This window comes from Abramis brama (assembly GCF_963993115.1).
Source record: "Abramis brama genome assembly, chromosome: 24".
Classification (NCBI taxonomy): Eukaryota; Metazoa; Chordata; class Actinopteri; order Cypriniformes; family Leuciscidae; genus Abramis; species Abramis brama.
In genome coordinates this window covers 24303458-24322328 of record NC_139986.1, presented here as the reverse complement: position 1 = coordinate 24322328, position 18871 = coordinate 24303458, and the positions used below count along the sequence as shown (strand labels likewise).

General features: G+C 36.3%; 2 protein-coding genes across 2 annotated transcripts; both read left to right on the top strand.

Annotated features, from left to right (window-relative positions):
- Positions 1-137: 137 nt before the first annotated feature.
- On the top strand, positions 138-8225 carry abcb8 (ATP-binding cassette, sub-family B (MDR/TAP), member 8). The gene is made up of 16 exons (XM_084103231.1): positions 138-356; positions 1156-1495; positions 1590-1745; positions 2386-2480; positions 2580-2685; positions 3463-3624; positions 3710-3795; positions 4184-4281; positions 4364-4469; positions 4575-4608; positions 5745-5881; positions 5975-6069; positions 6683-6816; positions 6929-7076; positions 7336-7586; positions 7678-8225. Exons 1-16 carry the CDS (start codon positions 250-252, stop codon positions 7759-7761), a joined length of 2139 nt encoding a protein of 712 aa, XP_083959357.1. The 5' UTR covers positions 138-249; the 3' UTR covers positions 7762-8225.
- Positions 8226-8309: 84 nt separating this feature from the next.
- Positions 8310-15020, top strand: cdk5 (cyclin dependent kinase 5). Its single transcript, XM_084103499.1, has 12 exons — positions 8310-8531; positions 10162-10250; positions 10325-10392; positions 11264-11324; positions 11439-11495; positions 11620-11715; positions 11897-11971; positions 12050-12146; positions 12254-12323; positions 13331-13391; positions 13617-13697; positions 13777-15020. The coding sequence occupies exons 1-12, from the start codon at positions 8495-8497 to the stop codon at positions 13861-13863; spliced, it is 879 nt and encodes a 292-aa protein (XP_083959625.1). The 5' UTR covers positions 8310-8494; the 3' UTR covers positions 13864-15020.
- Positions 15021-18871: the final 3851 nt, after the last annotated feature.

Genomic DNA, 18871 nt, shown 5'->3' with positions numbered 1-18871 from the left:
AGCCAAGTTATTAAAAATAACCACATTGATATAATGGCAAATTGTCATATACACTACGATATTTATGTATGTAAAAAGTTCAATAAAACAAGCCAACGTATATTTACGCAGCGATGACGTATAGGGCAAGCGTGGTCACGCTGGGATTGCGTAAACATGGCGGCCTACATGTTAATCCTTGAGTGCATTTAGTTTCATGAAAAATCTTTCTTTCTTTTTCCTGCTGTCATTATAAAACACTACTAAAACATGTTTCATTTTGCACGTTGCAGTCGATTGACACGCGGCACTGTCACGTCTGATCGACTTTTGAGCTCCCAAAAAACAAGAGATTTCTTGATCCACCACCTCAATAGGTACACAATATTTCTCTATATTTATTATTTTAGCTTGAAACTAACTGTCTACACAGCACATTAATTTCCATGTTGATCTGGTTGAAGTCACGAGGTGGTCTGTCATCAAGTAGACGTTGCTTTTGTTGACATATAGAAGTATGTTATGTATACACGTCAAAGGTGATTCAAATGGCCTTTACTAAGAAAAATATTGCGTAATAATCGTGGTATGTCCCTTGTGAAAAACAAGTACACTTTAGCATACTTATTATGAAAGAGTACTTATTATGGAAAAATATACTTTAAAATAATATAGTTATATATGTATAAGTGCGAACTGAATGTAGTGTCTTCGGACAAGTAATTGCATTTGTGCAGTTGAAAAATATATATTTAAATTTATATTAAATGCAATTAGTTGAACTTAAGAGTGCTTTTTAACATATTTAAGTACATCTTTAAATGTAATTTCATTATAACTTCTATTGTCTTTGAAACATTGTGAAAGTGTACCGCTAAGCATTATGGTAAACTAAATAAAATGCAGTCATGTATTTAAATATATTTGTAATTTATGAAGTTACAATTGAATGCATTTAAAATATATTATCTTTAAATGTAATATCAAATAACACACATTTAAAATTATAATCAGGAACTGATTTAGTATGTTAGTCAACACTTCAGAATAAGTATACTTTAAAGCACAACAACCACGTTGATTTAAAACTTACTTTAAAGTAAAACCAATGATTTGACATGATTACAAAGTGCACTTTTTTCATACTGTCCTTTTCCTTTATCTCTTGTATTGTAGACGTGGCCAGCACACAGTACCATGGAGCGGTTCACAAATCCCATTCACACAGTTCACTGTCAGTGCTCCTGTTCGCATATGGAGACAAGCTCAAAAAGTTCTCCGTCTAGCATCCAGACGGCAGCCGAGGACACCAAACGTCACTCTGAAACTCATTTTAGGACCAGCTGCTTTGACAGTGACAGCACGCTTGCTTAGTACTGTAGCTCATTGTGAAGCAGATGTGAACAATAATTTCCCAGTGGAAGTTCAGGTGAAAGAGAAGATTCCTGAATTCAGCTGGGCCGTCCTGTGGGAGTTTGTTCGACCCCAACTTCTTGCTCTAATAGGAGCCGTTATCGTCAGTAAACATTTTAACTATTTGTACTTATGCTAAATTGAATTTAATATCCTTTTTGGCTAATTTTTTTAAATCATATAATGTTCTCTTTCAGCTTGCGTTTGGAGCAGCAGCCCTTAATATTCAGATTCCTCTGATTTTGGGGGATCTGGTGAATGTCGTCGCCCGCCACATGAGAGAACAAACCGGTCACTACGTGAGAGATATTCAAGCGCCTGCAATGAAGCTGCTTGGACTGTATGGTTTACAGGTACTTTAGGTCACATATTGAAACTCTATGAGCAACATTTGACTTACTTCTGATTATTATAAAAACTCTCACTATTACAATAGCATTCAAATGTTTGGCGTCAGTAAGATTTTTGAAAGAAATTAAACCTTTTTATTCAGCAAGGATACATTAAATTGATAAAAAGTGACAGTAAAGACATTTAAAATGTTACAAAAGATTTCTATTTCACATACATTTCTTTTGAACTTTCTATTTATCAAAGAATCCTGAAAAAATGTATTAAGGTTTCCATAAAAATATGAAGCAGCACAACTGTTTTCATCATTGATGATAATCAGAAATGTTTCTTGAGCATCAAATCTGCATATTAGAATGATTTCTGAAGGATCATGTGACACTGAAGACTGGAGTAATGATGCTGAAAATTCAGCTTTGATCACAGGAATAAATGACATTTTAAAATATATTCAAATAGAAAACAGTTATTTTAAATTGTAATAATATTTCACAGTTTTACTGTTTTAATGTATTTTTGATCAAATAAATGCAGCCTTGGTGAGCAGAAGAGACTTCTTTCAAAAACATTACAAAATGTAACCAACCCTAAACTTTTTAATGGTAGTGTATATGTAAAATCTGTTGTTTATTTGTTCTTCAGGGTCTGTTGACCAGTGGCTACATCATTCTACTGTCTAGAGTTGGAGAGAGAGTGGCTGCTGACATGAGAACAACTCTCTTCATGTCTTTGCTTAGGTTTGTACTTTTTTTTAAAGGAATTAAAGTACAAATGTGCTATATTTGCTGAAGGGGCACTCATAATTCTAATTATCTTGTGTAAATGTCATGTTACAGACAAGATGTTGCGTTTTTTGATGCAAACAAGACTGGGCAGCTGGTTAATCGCCTCACGTCAGACATCCAGGAGTTTAAATCTTCCTTCAAGCTGGTTATTTCTCAGGTAGGATGTTTTATACACCAGTTTTTATGCATTATTTGGCTATTGTGTGGTTTGCATGAAATGCATGCTTTTGCATCACCTTTAAAGGTGTCCTATATGTGTTTTCTTTTGACTCTTTCAACTATCTTTTGTGTGTAAGTTGCTGTTTGAGCATGAAAAATGTCACTCCAAAGCACAAAGTTATTGTTTATATCAGTGCGCACTGTTTCTGAACTCCCTGAAACGTCTCCATTGTAGTCTTGAGTTTTCTTCCAGGAACGAACATGTCACATTATTTCTCAATTAAATAATTCCTGGCCAAGGCCTGGCGTTATATACGCAAAATAAAGGGACGAGGCCTGGTTGAGTTAGTTAATAGTGTGTTGAAACTCACGGTTATGGTAAGAGGCGGAACATTTCCAAAACACACTCAAAGTGGTTGACCAATCACAACACACTGGTACAGCCGACCAATCAGAGCACAGTGTGCTTTTCAGAAGAAGGGGCTTCATAGAGACAGGAACTAAACAGAGCGTTACTGACAGACTGGGAAGAGAGGTGCTGCAACAATGTAAAATATGTGAAAAATATTATGTTTTTTGAACATTCAAGCATGAAAACCTATTCTAGTAGAGCCCAAAAACAAAACAAAATCCCTTTAAATTATAATATTTGGCACAAGTAACAAACCATTTTCAATAATCAAGGAGCAAATGTTATGAGCAAGTGCATCTAAAAAGTCCCAGGGAGAATGTGCAGCTATATCACAGTCATCTGATTATGTGTTGTGTTTTACAGGGTTTGCGAAGTGCCACACAGACCGTGGGCTGTTTTGTCTCGCTGTACGTCATCTCCCCCAAGCTCACGGGTCTCACTGTGGTCGTTCTTCCATGTCTCGTGGGGGCTGGTGCTCTCATCGGTTCTTTTCTCCGTAAACTTTCACGGAAAGCGCAGGAACAGGTAACGACACTGATGGAGAAGAGTTTAGTTTTAGCGACTCTTTCTATGCTAACTGCTAAATGCTAAACCCTTTTTCCTCTTTTAGGTTGCTAAAGCTACAGGAGTGGCCGACGAGGCTCTTGGTAACGTACGAACAGTGAGGGCTTTTGCCATGGAGGATCGAGAACTAGAGTACGACTTCAGAATCTAGACTTTTTTTCCACATTTTCTGTTAATTTTGAGAGGAAACTATTGAGTTCTGTGGAATTGTTGATAATACTACACTGTAAAATGTTATTATGGTCTCATGGGATGGCATTTGATTTAGGGTTAGTTACTTGTCATTATGCATAATTTACTGTTATTACTATAGTAAGTACATGTAACTACTTCACCTTAAATTAAAGTGTTACCCAGGTTTTTATTATAATATTTATACAGGTTTTTTTCCTGTAAGTTACAGACATCTCTTCCAGTGTATGGTCTTTTTTGATCATTATTATTTTTTGGAATTTAAAACTAAAAGCTCTTTATTATTCATCAAAATCGAACAGTTCTGATATAACCCATTCTCTCACAGGATGTTTGCCGCCGAGGTCCAGAAATCAGCTGCCATGAACGAAACGTTGGGCACAGGAATTGCCGTATTTCAGGGCCTGTCTAATATTGTCCTGAACTGTGAGTAATTATGCATGTTTTACTGATTTGCATCCAATTACTACATGAACTAGAGCTGTTCAATATTTTCCTTATTCAACAGGCATTGTTCTAGGAACTATATTTGCTGGTGGGTCTTTGATGGCCCGTAATGACATGTCACCTGGTGATCTAATGTCATTTTTGGTCGCCTCTCAAACAGTTCAGAGGTGATTTTTTTGTTTGCACATAATATAGAAGAAACAAAAGTATCTATAATGTCAAACCACACTAAAAACACATGTAACAGAATCACCTTACATCTGTCTCTTTAGATCTCTTGCCAGCATTTCTATTCTGTTTGGACAGGTGAGTGGAAGACACTTTACTTTACATATTGTATGTAACCTATATATATATATATATATATATATATATATATATACAGTGAGGAAAATAAGTATTTGAACACCCTGCTATTTTGCAAGTTCTCCCACTTAGAAATCATGGAGGGGTCTGAAATTGTCATCGCAGGTGCATGTCCACTGTGAGAGACATAATCTAAAAAAAAAAATCCAGAAATCACAATGTATGATTTTTTAACTGTTTACTTGTATGATACAGCTGCAAATAAGTATTTGAACACCTGAGAAAATCAATGTTAATATTTGGTACAGTAGCCTTTGTTTGCAATTACAGAGGTCAAACGTTTCCTGTAGTTTTTCACCAGGTTTGACCAGCTCTTTTCAGGTCATTGACCAGCTCCTCCCGTGTAGTTCTGGGCTGATTTCTCACCTTTCTTAGGATCATTGAGACCCCACGAGGTGAGATCTTGCATGGACACAGTCTCATTGCAAACACTCCCCCTCTGTTTCTTTCTTTCTTCCTGCCTCTCTCTCTCTCTCTCTCTCTCTCTCTCTCTCTCTGTCTCTCTCTCTCTCTCTCTCTCTCTCTCTCTCTCTCTCTCTCTCTCTCTCTCTCTCTCTCTGTTCTTTACAAACACTCCATCCCTGCTGTTCGGCTCTGCCCTCCCCTCTGTTTGATGTGTCTTTTGAGAGTTTCAGGGGGTTGTTTTGTGTTTGTGTGTGCCGGCGAGCCCCCTTCCTCTGAGCCCCACTTACCTCCATGAACCCATTCACTTCCTGGTCCTGCGCTCTGATTGGTCGTTAGTTGAAAACAGGTCTTTGAGGGTCAAAATTCTAGCTGATAGACAGGTGTTCAAATACTTATTTGCAGCTGTATCATACAAATAAATAGTTAAAAAATCATATTTTGTGATTTCTGGATTTTTTTTTTTTAGATTATGTCTCTCACAGTGGACATGCACCTACGATGACAATTTCAGACCCCTCCATGATTTCCAAGTGGGAGAACTTGCAAAATTGCAGGGTGTTCAAATACTTATTTTCCTCACTGTATATATATATATATATATATATATATATATATATATATATATATATATATATATATATATATATATATTGACGAGTGTTTTGTGTCAGATGGTTCGGGGTATGAGTGCAGGGGCCCGTGTGTTTGAGTACTTGACTCTAGAGCCCAGCGTTCCACTCACTGGAGGAGGTCGTATTCCTCTCAAGTCTCTGACTGGAAGAGTTGACTTCATGAACATCGACTTCAGGTAGGCCTCATGCAGACATGACAAGACTATTTAGACTATTTAATCTGAAAAGTTCCATTCTCTGTTATTTGATGTTTCCGGCATGTTTTTCAGTTACCCAACAAGACCTGGAAACCAGATCCTTAAAAACTTCAACCTGACTCTGCCTCCCTGTAAAACTGTGGCTATCGTTGGAGAGTCAGGCGGAGGTAAGATGTCTGTCTATCTATCTATCTATCTATCTATCTATCTATCTATCTATCTATCTATCTATCTATCTATCTATCTATCCGCCTGTCTTCCTGTCTGTCTGTCTGTCTGTCTGTCTATCTATCTATCTATCTATCTATCTATCTATCTATCTATCTATCTATCTATCTATCTATCCACCTATCTATCTATCTATCTGTCTGTCTGTCTGTCTGTCTGTCTATCTATCTATCTATCTATCTATCTATCTATCTATCTATCTATCTATCTATCTATCTATCTGTCTGTCTGTCTGTCTGTCTGTCTGTCTGTCTGTCTGTCTGTCTATCTATCCACCTATCTATCTATCTATCTATCTATCTATCTATCTATCTATCTATCTATCTATCTATCTATCTATCTATCTATCTATCTATCCACCTGTCTGTCTATCTCTTCATCTGTCTGTCTTTTTACTTAAAAAAAAAAAAAAAGCATCTATCACAGAAACACAACATACAAATAATCGCACCCATCGCATGTGAATATATTATTGTTGTTGTTGTTATTATTATTATTATATTTAATTTATTTTAATTTAATTAATTTTCATTTATTTACCTCTAAATTCAGGCAAATCCACAGTGGCCGCCTTACTGGAGCGGTTCTATGACCCCAGCAGTGGAGTGGTAATGCTGGATGGGCTGGACATCAGAACACTGGACCCGTCCTGGTTAAGAGGACACGTCATTGGGTTCATCAGTCAGGTTCATATTATTCTGGTCCTTGCTTCACTCTAATGTTTCTGCTTCAGTTTGTTATATATGTGTGAAATAGATTAAACACCAGTTTTATCATTCTTTTTTGTCCTTATCACAGGAACCTGTTCTTTTTGGAACCTCTGTGATGGAGAATATCAGGTTTGGAAAACCCAGTGCAACAGACGCTGAGGTCACGTCTGCTGCCAAACAAGCCAATGCTCATAATTTCATCACAGGATTCCCAGATGGATACAACACCGTGGTTGGTAAGCACGGTTAAAAACTAAATCAGAAACTAAATTCGAAAATAAAATGACTTCAGTTTTCTGAAATAAAATAAACACTGTTTTATTTCCCCAAACTCTAGACTGAAAGTATTTTAATACTTTCTTTTTAAAGGAAAAAGTTTCAATAAAGTGAGATGAAAGATGTAATTTTGAAGTGTGAATAAAATAACTTTTTCTTCAGTTTCTCAAATAAAATACATTTTTACAATACAATAAATTAATTTTCATATATTTTTAGGTGAACGTGGAGTCACTCTATCTGGGGGCCAAAAGCAGCGGATCGCAATCGCTCGTGCCCTGATAAAAAAACCCAGCATCTTGATTCTGGATGAGGCCACCAGTGCGCTGGATGCGGAGTCTGAGCGTGTGGTTCAGGAGGCTTTGGACAGAGCCACAACGGGTCGCACCGTTCTGATCATCGCTCACCGTCTCAGCACCATACAGGCGGCTGATCTCATCTGTGTCATGAGCAATGGACGTATTGTTGAGGTTAGGACGGATTTACAAAGAATGTACTTGCATACTGAAAGCCTGAAACCTGTGATGTTTAATGTTTGTTTTATTATTTATGTTTTCAAAGGCTGGAACACACCTGGATTTACTGAGCAAAGGAGGGCTGTATGCTGAACTTATAAAGAGACAACGGTCAGATGGTCACAAATAAAATACTGTATTACTGAGCATATTTCACTACCAGTTATTTTAAATCTTTTTTTATCTGAAGTTATTTACATTTTTTAATTGTTTTAAAGATGAAATTTAATTTGGTGCACTGCCATAGCAAATGGGTTTTAGTGAATATTCTGTGTTTTGAGTTTTATGTATCATACAATAATGACAGTGTTGTGTAATGGTAGCCATGCTGTTTTTAAAAACTGTTTTATTTCCCCAAACTCTAGACTGATATTTTAAGTATTTTAATCTTTTTTAAATGAAAAGGTTTCAATAAAGTGAGATGTACATTTTATTTTGAAAGATGTATTATTTATCAATCCTGTCTTCCATGAAAATTGGGGTATAATAAAAGTAAATAAGTATTTTCTTCCTGCATTCCCTTTACTCTTTATTTTGTCTGTTAGAAAATATGTTTAACGAATGTTTAATAAATGATGAAATATTAAACTAAAATGTTTTATTGAATTTTTATTGCAGTTTAAAGTATTTATTATCCACCCAGAAGGCCGTTTACAAACGATACTTTTATTTTGAAGTGTGACTCAGTAAGTCGCCATCTTGAAACCCTTATTGCTCTCTTCATGTTGCGTACTACGCCCCTTGTTGATAAAAAAAACGACAGTAATCAGCTGTATTATTTAAACCGTATTATTTATTTTAAAACGTAGGAAATTAAGGAGCCAGGACGCTTTATTTAAAAGCTATTGTAGCTGGCTAAAACCATGCAAAAGTATGAGAAGTTGGAGAAGATAGGAGAGGGTGAGTAACGTTTATGGATTGTCTGGCCTGAATGTCTGTAACGTTATCTGCATTGGAGATTTATAGAGTATTAACAATCATGAAGGTTTGCTGTTATAGAGCTTAAAGCGTCTGACAGTGCTGTGAATTATGCCTTCGTAAACGTGTGTTGAGATTAAAGCCTAAGCTAGAGCTAGCAAGCTCATACTGAGCTATTGAGAGGATGCACTTGGCTTTAAATAAATCAAAACGGCATTTGCGCACCTGTTAAATGATGCCATCGCTATTGTTCAGAGAAATGGAGGGGTTGCACTGATTATTTCGACTCAAACTGATCGTTCATTCATAGCAGTATCATTAGCAGCTTTTCTTTGATTCTTACTGAGCTGCAAATGTTAGTTAGTAGCTGATTCCTATGAGGCATAAGTGTTTCTTCCTCCAGGGGGCGCATGGAGGCTCAAAGTCTGCATCCGAAATTACATAACTTACTTCCCTACTATATAGTGGGCGAAAAAAATATGTGTCAACACAAAAGAAGTATGTCCGAATTCACAGTACGCATAAAAAAGTACTCGGATGACCTACCACTTCCGGCGAGATTCTGAAGTGTGCATACGATGATGGACACTTTACTATCCCATGAGGCCACGGGAGAGGATTTATGAATGGCAGTGAAGCGATGCAACTGACATGATAATGACAACATGGCAGATGTAGTACATCCGGATTATGGCTGTGTCAGAAATCGCATACTTGCTTGAGTATGTACTTATTCTGAATAAGTAATTACTTCACGACCACTAAAAACATAATCTGTATAGTATGAATGTGTGTGGTATAAATGTAATCTGGACGTACTATATTCGCCATGTTGTCATTATCATGTGACCGTCAGTTGCATCACTTCAGCATCTCGCCTGAAGTAGTGGGTCAAGTACTTTTTGCCAACTATTTTATGAGTACTGTGAATTAGTAAATACTTATGTTGTCACATACTGTTTTTTTGCCTACTATATAGTAGGGAAGTATGCGATTTGGGATGCATGCATACGACACACATTCATACTATATAGAACATAATTTTTTTAGTGGTTGTGAAGTAATTATTCAGAATAAGTACCTACTCAAGAGAGCATGCGATTTCAGACACAGCCCACTTTGACAACATTCAAATCAAATCGCAGAACGATTATTATTGGTAATTCTTGGCGAGATTTTACACACTGAAAAAATATACTAATTTAAATATATAGTAGGCTAATTTAATCGAATGAGTACTTGAGTTATAGATCAAATCTGCGGCAAGAATCTTTAGTTAGTAAATCTTTTTTTTTTTTAAATCCTCATCTATTTATCAAAAAGGACAGTGATTGGTCTGTTCTGAAGTTTGCTGAGAAAAGTAACGGTTACATCGTGACAACATTGTATGCGAGATTATACACAATATAAGTATTATTTTAAACTTATTCTGCCTGACAATTTAAAGACATGTTTTGCTGCTAGGCCATGTCCATTTGAGATTTTGTTTTATTCTTATTGACGTTTTGCCAATTTATCTTATTTCTACAGTGATTTTTCTAATTCATGCCTCGAAGTCAGACTGACTTGTTTTGTACCCTCTGCTTACTTGATTTTTGTACCTTGTCTCCAGGTACATATGGGACCGTTTTCAAAGCTAAAAACAGAGAAACACATGAGATTGTGGCCCTCAAACGAGTGAGACTGGATGATGATGATGAGGTAAGACTGGGATGTGAAGCACAAGCAAGTCATATTAAAGCAAACTGTCACATTAAATTTCAATCCTACAACAGGGTGTTCCAAGTTCAGCTTTACGAGAAATTTGCCTCCTGAAAGAACTGAAGCATAAAAATATTGTAAGGTATGTTTGTTTGCATATTCAGTATATTAAAGCTTACAGCATGCATGGAGTTTGTTGCATTTATATTTCCTATTTTGTATTATGTTTTATTATTTTATATATATATATATATATATATGTATGTATTATTAGAACATTTCATCATACAGAATAAATGTAATTAATAAGTATTCTTTTTTATTATTTTTGCATATTTTATATATTTAACCATATAAATATGGTTTTGGTTGGTTGCAAGTGTTTTTTTAAAGAAGCATTTCAAAATAATTATTGATAGATAAATAAATAAATAAATAGTGATGAAATAGAAATTGTTTGTCTTATGATGCATTAGGGCTAGTTCACTCACAAATTTTAATTATCTCATAATTTACTCACCCTCAAACCCATCCTTGGTGTATATGACTTTCTTCTTTCAGCCAAACCCAAATCGGAGTGATATTAAAAAATATCCTGGCTCTTTCAAGCTAATGAAGGCCTTTTGAAGTGAAGCGATGCATTTTTGTATTTGCATTTATAACTTTATAATCTATAATCATTAGCTCCCGGTAACGACCGTATGCGAGTCTAGTTCCGGCGGAAAAGTGACCTCTGACCTGACGCGTCAGAAGGCCTTTATTAACCCCCTGGAGCCGTATGGATTACTTTTATGATGGATGGATGGTTTTTTTTGGTCTTCAAAAACAAGGATACCATTTAATCCCATTATAAAGCTTGGAAGAGCCAGGATATTTTTTTTTATATAACTCTGATTGTGTTTGGCTGAAAGAAGAAAGTCATATACACCTAGGATGACTTGAGGGTGAGTAAATTATGGGATAATTTTCATTTTTGGGGTGAACTAACTAACCAAAGCTACTTGTTCTTGTAGGTTGCATGATGTCCTTCACAGTGATAAGAAGCTCACATTAGTGTTTGAGTTCTGCGATCAGGTAGGAGCAAGTTCCTGTATCATTATTTACCCTGTTTCCAATGATCTGATGAATGAACGAGTCTTGTGAGATCAGTGTGTTTTGTAACTTGTAGAATGATTTGCATTCAAACAGGATTTGAAGAAATACTTTGACAGCTGTAATGGTGACTTGGATCCAGAGATTGTAAAGGTTTGATTTGTTTTTTTAAATCTGCATAAAGCCCTGAAAAGAATGTGTCACGGAAGAGCATCTCTTGACGGCATGTTTAATGTTTTAGGTATCAGATAATGCCGTTTTAATTCTCTCCTTGCAGTCCTTTATGTACCAGTTATTGAAGGGTCTTGCCTTCTGCCACAGCCGAAATGTTCTCCATCGAGACCTCAAACCACAAAATTTGCTCATCAACAGAGTAAGTAAATGACTGAAAGTGCTTGATATTCATTATTCATCATTAGTGTAGCAGGTGTGTGTTATATATATGACTATAAGATTGAATTATGTTGGTGAAACCCAAACAATGCTCCATGTTCCTTTATTTCTGCTGTACTCCCAAAAACACTTTAAAATCTGTATTATTTTGTTGTCATCAGAACGGTGAACTGAAGTTGGCTGACTTTGGCTTGGCCAGAGCGTTTGGAATTCCTGTCCGATGTTATTCTGCTGAGGTAAGCTTCACGGCTTCAGATGCAGCTTGGACTATATCAGCGTTTCCCTGTTCCTCACTTCATGTTGATTGGCTTCAGGTGGTGACGTTGTGGTACAGGCCACCGGATGTGCTGTTTGGTGCTAAGCTATACTCTACCTCTATCGACATGTGGTCTGCAGGGTGTATATTTGCTGGTAGGAAAAGCTCCATTTAACTTTTTTTTTTTTTTTTTTTTGGTAGTAAAGCTTTTCTTGTAGTATGTGAATATGGTTTTCTGTGTTTTTTTTGTTTGTTTTTTTAGAACTGGCAAATGCAGGACGGCCCTTATTTCCTGGCAATGACGTGGACGACCAGCTAAAGAGGATCTTTAGATATCCTTTACATCCTTTATCCGTTTAAACAGTTGATCTGTTTAGATTTTTGTTGGGTTTATACTTTTGGATAGAACTGTAATCTTGACGTTTCATATTGTTGATACCTACCTAGTGCAGGATGGTACATTTTAATGTAATTTATATATACATAATATATTCATTTACTCACCTTCATGTAATTTCAAGACTTTTGTTCATCTTCGGAAAACAAATGAAGATCTGAGAGCTTTCTGTCCCTCCAATGTCAACTACGCAACTACCACTTGACACTAACCAATGAGGTTCATTCTCGTGACATGTTTGAGCTTCAGCGAGAGGTTTGTTCTCATGCGTCAAGCAGGTTCGGTTGAGCTTCTGTTTATGTTCGCTGATCAGTGTTTATATGTGAATAAAAGCCTAAATTAAATCTGTTCATCATATAAAGCGATCGAGTCTCTTCGGAAAATTTGGACTAAACCTCTCAATTCATATGAATTAGTTTTATGATCTCTTTATGAACTTTTTGAAGCGTCAAAGTGGTAGTTGCGTTGCTGTCAATGGAGGGACAGAAATCTCTCAAATTTCATCAAAAAGATCTTCATTTATGTTCTGAAGATGAACGAAAGTCTTACGGGTTTGGAACGACATGAGGGTGAGTAATTAATGACAGAATTTTCATTTTGAGTGAACTCATTCATATACATTTATGTGTGTATGTATGTAAAGGGACATGATGGTGGAAAAAATATGAGGAAAATGTATTTAAAATCTTTTTTTGTTCCCCTGAGAAACTTTGCACTCACTCGCAAACAACTGAAAAATGTTTTTTGGGGACCCCCAAAAGCATTGATACTGTATATAATTTGTCCTCCCATCTCATATTTTTTTCCATCACCATGTCCCTTTAGGGGCTCCGTTGTAAAGTAATTATAAGTAATATAATGAAGTTGCCAAGCAATGCGTGTAGAAACTTGGCACATCAAGCCAAGTTGCCATTGAGCTGATTAACTTTAACATTTTGGCACATTGCTGGGAACACCGACAGAAGAACAATGGCAGACTATGAATAAACTTCCAGATTATAAGGTACAAAATGTATTCGTCTAAATGCCGGCACAAAGACATTCATTGCAAGAACAGGGCAGGTCATTAGATTTTGCACACAATAACAAGTGTTAGAATGTACAAATAAACCAAATCAATTTAGAGTTTTAAGAAATACTCAACAATTGGCTATTTAGGAAGGCCTTGCTTTATTTTCATACATTTATTCTGCATTCCTTTCCCTGTCTCTTTTCGATGTTTTGATAGCCGTACCCAATGTACCCAGCTACTACATCACTTGTGAATGTGGTCCCGAAACTCAGCAGCACTGGCAGAGACCTTCTACAGGTACAATATTCTCATCGTGGAAGCAATTACTTCATGCTTTCACGCCTCATGGTTTAGCTGGACTTTTCTGTGTTTGCAGAATCTTCTGAAATGCAATCCAGTACAGCGAATTTCAGCAGAGGAAGCCCTACAGCACCCTTACTTTGCAGATTTCTGCCCACCCTAAATGTCAGATCACAGATGATGGGCCAGTCTTACCTCGTCAAACCCCTTCAACACCTCCAGCTTTCAGTTCCGCTCACACCCGCTTGAAAGAGGGACCGTGAAACACTCCTCCCCCTTAAAGTTTATGATTTGATCATACGGATATGATAGTGAAAGAGTGTGGTGCTATTATCCTACAGAAACCCTGTGTTTGACTAGAGTCTCCAAAATACCTTTATTATATTAGTCTAACAGTTCACCCAAAAATGAACATGGAAATAAGCTGCATGAATATTCCTCCACATACTACCACAGCTTGAGCGTGAGTAAATGAAAACCAGATTTTCATTTTTGGGTGAAACACTGTTTAAACCTTGAAGATGCTGATCATCACTTTTAGTCACCAAAATTTCAGTCGTGGCTCTACGCCATTTATTTAGTTGATTGCCAAATGTGCTTCATAGGTCTTTAATCGTTTACAAAGTGCTGCCATGAAGACTACTGAAAGCAGCGTTTTCTTTTTTTATGTGGTAAAGATCAAATCGGCAGTATCATTTAATAAGGTACAGCACACATACTTGATTTAGCATGTTACAATATATAGCATTTTAACAGTTACTTTTGTGTTGTACATTTGGTAAGGGTATAGGAAAAAAATATTTGTGACTAATTTTGCCATTTTCTATGAATGATATTTTAGTGGTGATTTTAAACCATTATCAGAATTGTTGACTCTTGATTTTGAGTTTTTTTTTCTCCCCTCAAATTTAAGCAAATCTAGTAATTCAAACAGACTTTTTTTTTTTTCAATAGAATAAGCTGCTTGGATTTAAACGCGTTCACATAGAATAAGAAAGGGTGTTAAGAACTTATTTTGTATATTGGACCACAAAAATTGCCTGGAATAATAGCTGTGTGTAAAAGAACAATGTTCTCACAAGGCCTCATATTTGAAGCATTCATATTTCAATGCATGTCAAGTGTTGTCATTACACTTCATGTGATGTTGCACGTGTACCTTATGGAAGAGTTGGGTCATTGGATAATTTACATCCAGATGGCCCTGAAGTCTGTGAAATATAAGATCAAACTTACATTTTTTCCTTCTTTTGCTTTGCTTCTGTCATCAGCTGTAGTAGATGTATATTGTTAGAGAACATAAATCCACATTTTAACTTTCAGGCCTTTCATAATGATTTTATTCTATTGATTTGAAGTACTATAATTATCTGAAAATGGTTTAGATTTCTTTGAGATAGTGGTTGCATTTTTCCGTTTTTTTAAACACTGTGTGAAAATGCTTTTATTTATTTATATAATATGTGATCTATCAATAGGCTTAAGTTTCAAATTAGGTGGATCGGTGAGGGACCATTCCTGACACATGGATAGATCTTTCATGATAAACCTAGCATACTAAAACACTTTTATTATGATTATTATAAACAATATAAGATTTGTTTTGGAGACAAAAATGAAAGTTGCTATAGTGCAAATAGGATATTAGCAACAGGCTTGCAAGTAATGTGTGAAAACAACCTTATATGTTTCTTATATGTTGTTATCAAGAATGTAGCAGAATTCTGTTTGCAACCCTCCATCAAGACAACACAGATTTTTACTTTATGATCATCTGTTAACCATATGTAAAATTTGTTACTGTATACAGAACTGTGCACCAATTTATTAAAAATGTTTTCTCTAAACAAAGTCTCATACGTGTCCAGCATGAATGAAATCAGGAAAGATGAGCTGTTGCGCAGATGTTAAACTTGAATGCTCTTGATTTCGGAGAATATTTGAATTAACAGAAAAAACACACCACTATCTTGATAGCCTCACCCCAAAATTCACGAACAGGCTATGCAGGGACCTCCCCCCTAATGATTGGACACGCACCTTAATGCTGATTGGCTACATGTGTGTTTTGGTGCTTGGTCCAATTCACTTTCAACCAAGGGGGTAATCCATCAACTGGAAACTGAAGCTTCCCCGGGCGCCGCCATTGATTAGCAGCCCATCACCTGCTGTTAGCATCCCATTGACTCCCATTCATTTTGGCGTCACTTTGACAGCGAATAACTTTACATCTGAGGTGTTTAAAGACTCCATTTGTCCATTATTTATTTCTAAAGAAACATGAAAATGTATAAAAGGCTCCATTACCTTGTATCTTACGTTATGGCCCCATAGAAGCAGTTTTTGTAAAAATAGGCTAACGATTGCGTCATAACCACGCGACTCTCTGTCGAGAGATTACCGTATGGACAGGAGGAGACGCTCGCAGGCAATCGGGGGGACGTGGAGGCAAAATGACAAAATAATTAATCAGAATACTTAGCAAAAGTTGCTCCTAGCTCATGGACAGCTCCTACTCACACTCTCCGTCTCTGCAAGTTTCGGAAGGGAATGATTCAGATTTCTCTTGGCACAGCTACTAGAAGACAGACGGGTTGCTCACGTCACATCTACGTCGTCAAGCTCAGTTTGAGTCTGCGCAGTACGCTCAGCCATCAGGAAGTGAGAGCTTCTAATTGACTTCACTTTTCTCCGTTGAATCCAATGGGGTCGCTGTGTCCATTTCTTTTACTGTCTGTGCTTTCAACAGCTTTCTCAGAAATCTCTTACTGCACCTTTAATGTTGTGGAGGACTTGGCATCCACTGAAGGACTTCACAGGTAAACCTTCACGGTTGTAAAGGCTGTTTCTCTGTCTGTATTTTCTTGTCTTATGTGGTGGTGGTAATCTTATCAAATGTCCAAACTTGTCATATATACCACCCAGCTAGTACTAATGAAGCACCTTGCTTGGGTTCTTGTAGGCTACTGTTCTGGATTACTGCAACTTTGTTAACCTTTATTGGATTTCCTCCTTTCCAAGAGAGCTTGCTGTCTTCTGTGGGATAAGGGTTAAGCTGGCTTCATAGATTTAGTTGACGACCTGCTGGTGGCGCTGTATACTTGCTAAATTGTCTTGTGATTAAATCCATCAGCCGGTGTTCTAACGGTTTGTGCTACTACCCCCTATTAAAACAAACATGTAACAGCACACATTGCTAGTGAAAAATGCTACTTATCAGATTGCGCTACCAGCATCATATTAATGTGTTCTGAGGCTGTTTTTACGTCCATACCTACTCTTAAAACAATGCAAATATATTGCTTAATATTCATTCAACCATTAACCCTGTAAAGCTTAACATGAAATAATTTTATCAGAAAAATAGCTCATATCTATCTAAACCAATATTTATATGGCCAAAAAGTAAGATGAAATTCTGATTGTAATGTAAATCAATGAGATTTTTATAACAGTATAACAGGCTACTTACATCAAATATGTATGAAAATCATAGTATTCCTTGGTAAGATCATGTGTAAATGATTAGTTTTATGATCAAAGCACTGTGGGCAAAACATAATGCAATGCAATGCAATACAATACAATAAATGCTCCTCAAAAGCCTGCCCTGATGTATCATATTGGATACTCAAAAAGACACATGTACCTCAACCTGAAGGCGGATGTTTTTAAAAAATAAAATACAATTTTTTAGTCACTGTTATCTAATCAAACAAAAAGCAATGTGATATTGCATATGGTGATGCCTTGTAACTTGAATGACTTCTTTGACTAATACTGTTTCCTCAACTGTATGTTTGCACATATATTTCTCTGTTTAATCTAGGGGGAAACAGATTTAAATTTTTTCCTGCTGTGTTTCATGTTTATGGGAGCAGGTGGATCTTTGTTAGTAGTACGTTTGATCTGTCTGATGATGGAGAGAGTTGTGCTGGTGCTGTTTGTCTTTGTTCTTCCTTCATGTGTGAGTTACTGTAATTCTTCTGCACACTGTACCAGTGTTCATTTATATATGAATTCAACATATATTTCAAAGATGATATAGCATATTTTCAGTGATGGTGATCTCTAACTGCTATTTCCTTTTCTTTTAGAATGTAAGGCCTATGTCAGGTAACATGACAGTTTGTTTCTGAATCTGAACAATATGAAATGTTTTTCATTTTGATGAGGTTTGATGTGATGTAATCAGCTTAAATATTACTTGTCCTTGTCAGATGACCTGGTAACCATTTCCCCTGGTAATATTTCAGCAATCGTGTCATGCGTGTTTCTCTCAGCTGTTTGGAATCAGAAGCTTAGCGATAGAATCACTATTGATCAAAAGTCTGAAATAGTTTCCAAATTCAGTTTGATTCGTTCGGACAGTTCACTAATGCACAGAATCGTTTGCAAAGGTTTCTGTCTTATAAAGGGATAAGGTACTTTGCAAGATAGAAAACAAAAATAGGGCTGGATGAGATGATATGAAAATGTCTCAGAAATGTCTTGTATTGTTTGTCCCAGCTATTAGGGATCTTTCTCAGGACTTTGGATAACGTTCTGGCAAGGTTCTCTCTAAGTTATGAACAAACGTTCTTCCAGCAATGGTAAGTAATGTTGGTTCAAAGTTATCTGGTCTTTAATAACGTTATCAAAACATTAGCACAAAAATGTTATTTATACATCATTCATGGAAGTTTTTTCTTTCTGAAACCTTTTATTTGTGCGTTAGTCTAGTTCTACTTACTACTTTTATTCAGATGGTCCAAAGGACGTTCAAAACTGATGTTCGCCTAATACTTGTAAAATGACAAAATAGCTTCTTTTCTTTTGTTTCTTCTACTTTGGGCTTGAACTCTTCACAACATCACTAGACTCTTTACTTCTCTATTACAGCTCCATTGAATGTTGACTATGTGACTGACACAATTATATGATGGAAACATGTGGTACAGTGTGAACAATGACTTCAGATACAGATATATTCTGAAATTTCAGCTCTTCTGCCATTCTGGATTGCAGAAGTAGGTTCAACACTATTATTTCAGCAATAAAAAAATGAAACACAACTGTGATGTTTATCGAAAATCATTTTTGTGTCATCATATGGTTGAATTGGATCATCAAAAGTCAGCTGCAAAGGCAAAGTGAGATTAATTTTATTCATTTCGATGAATGCTGAATCT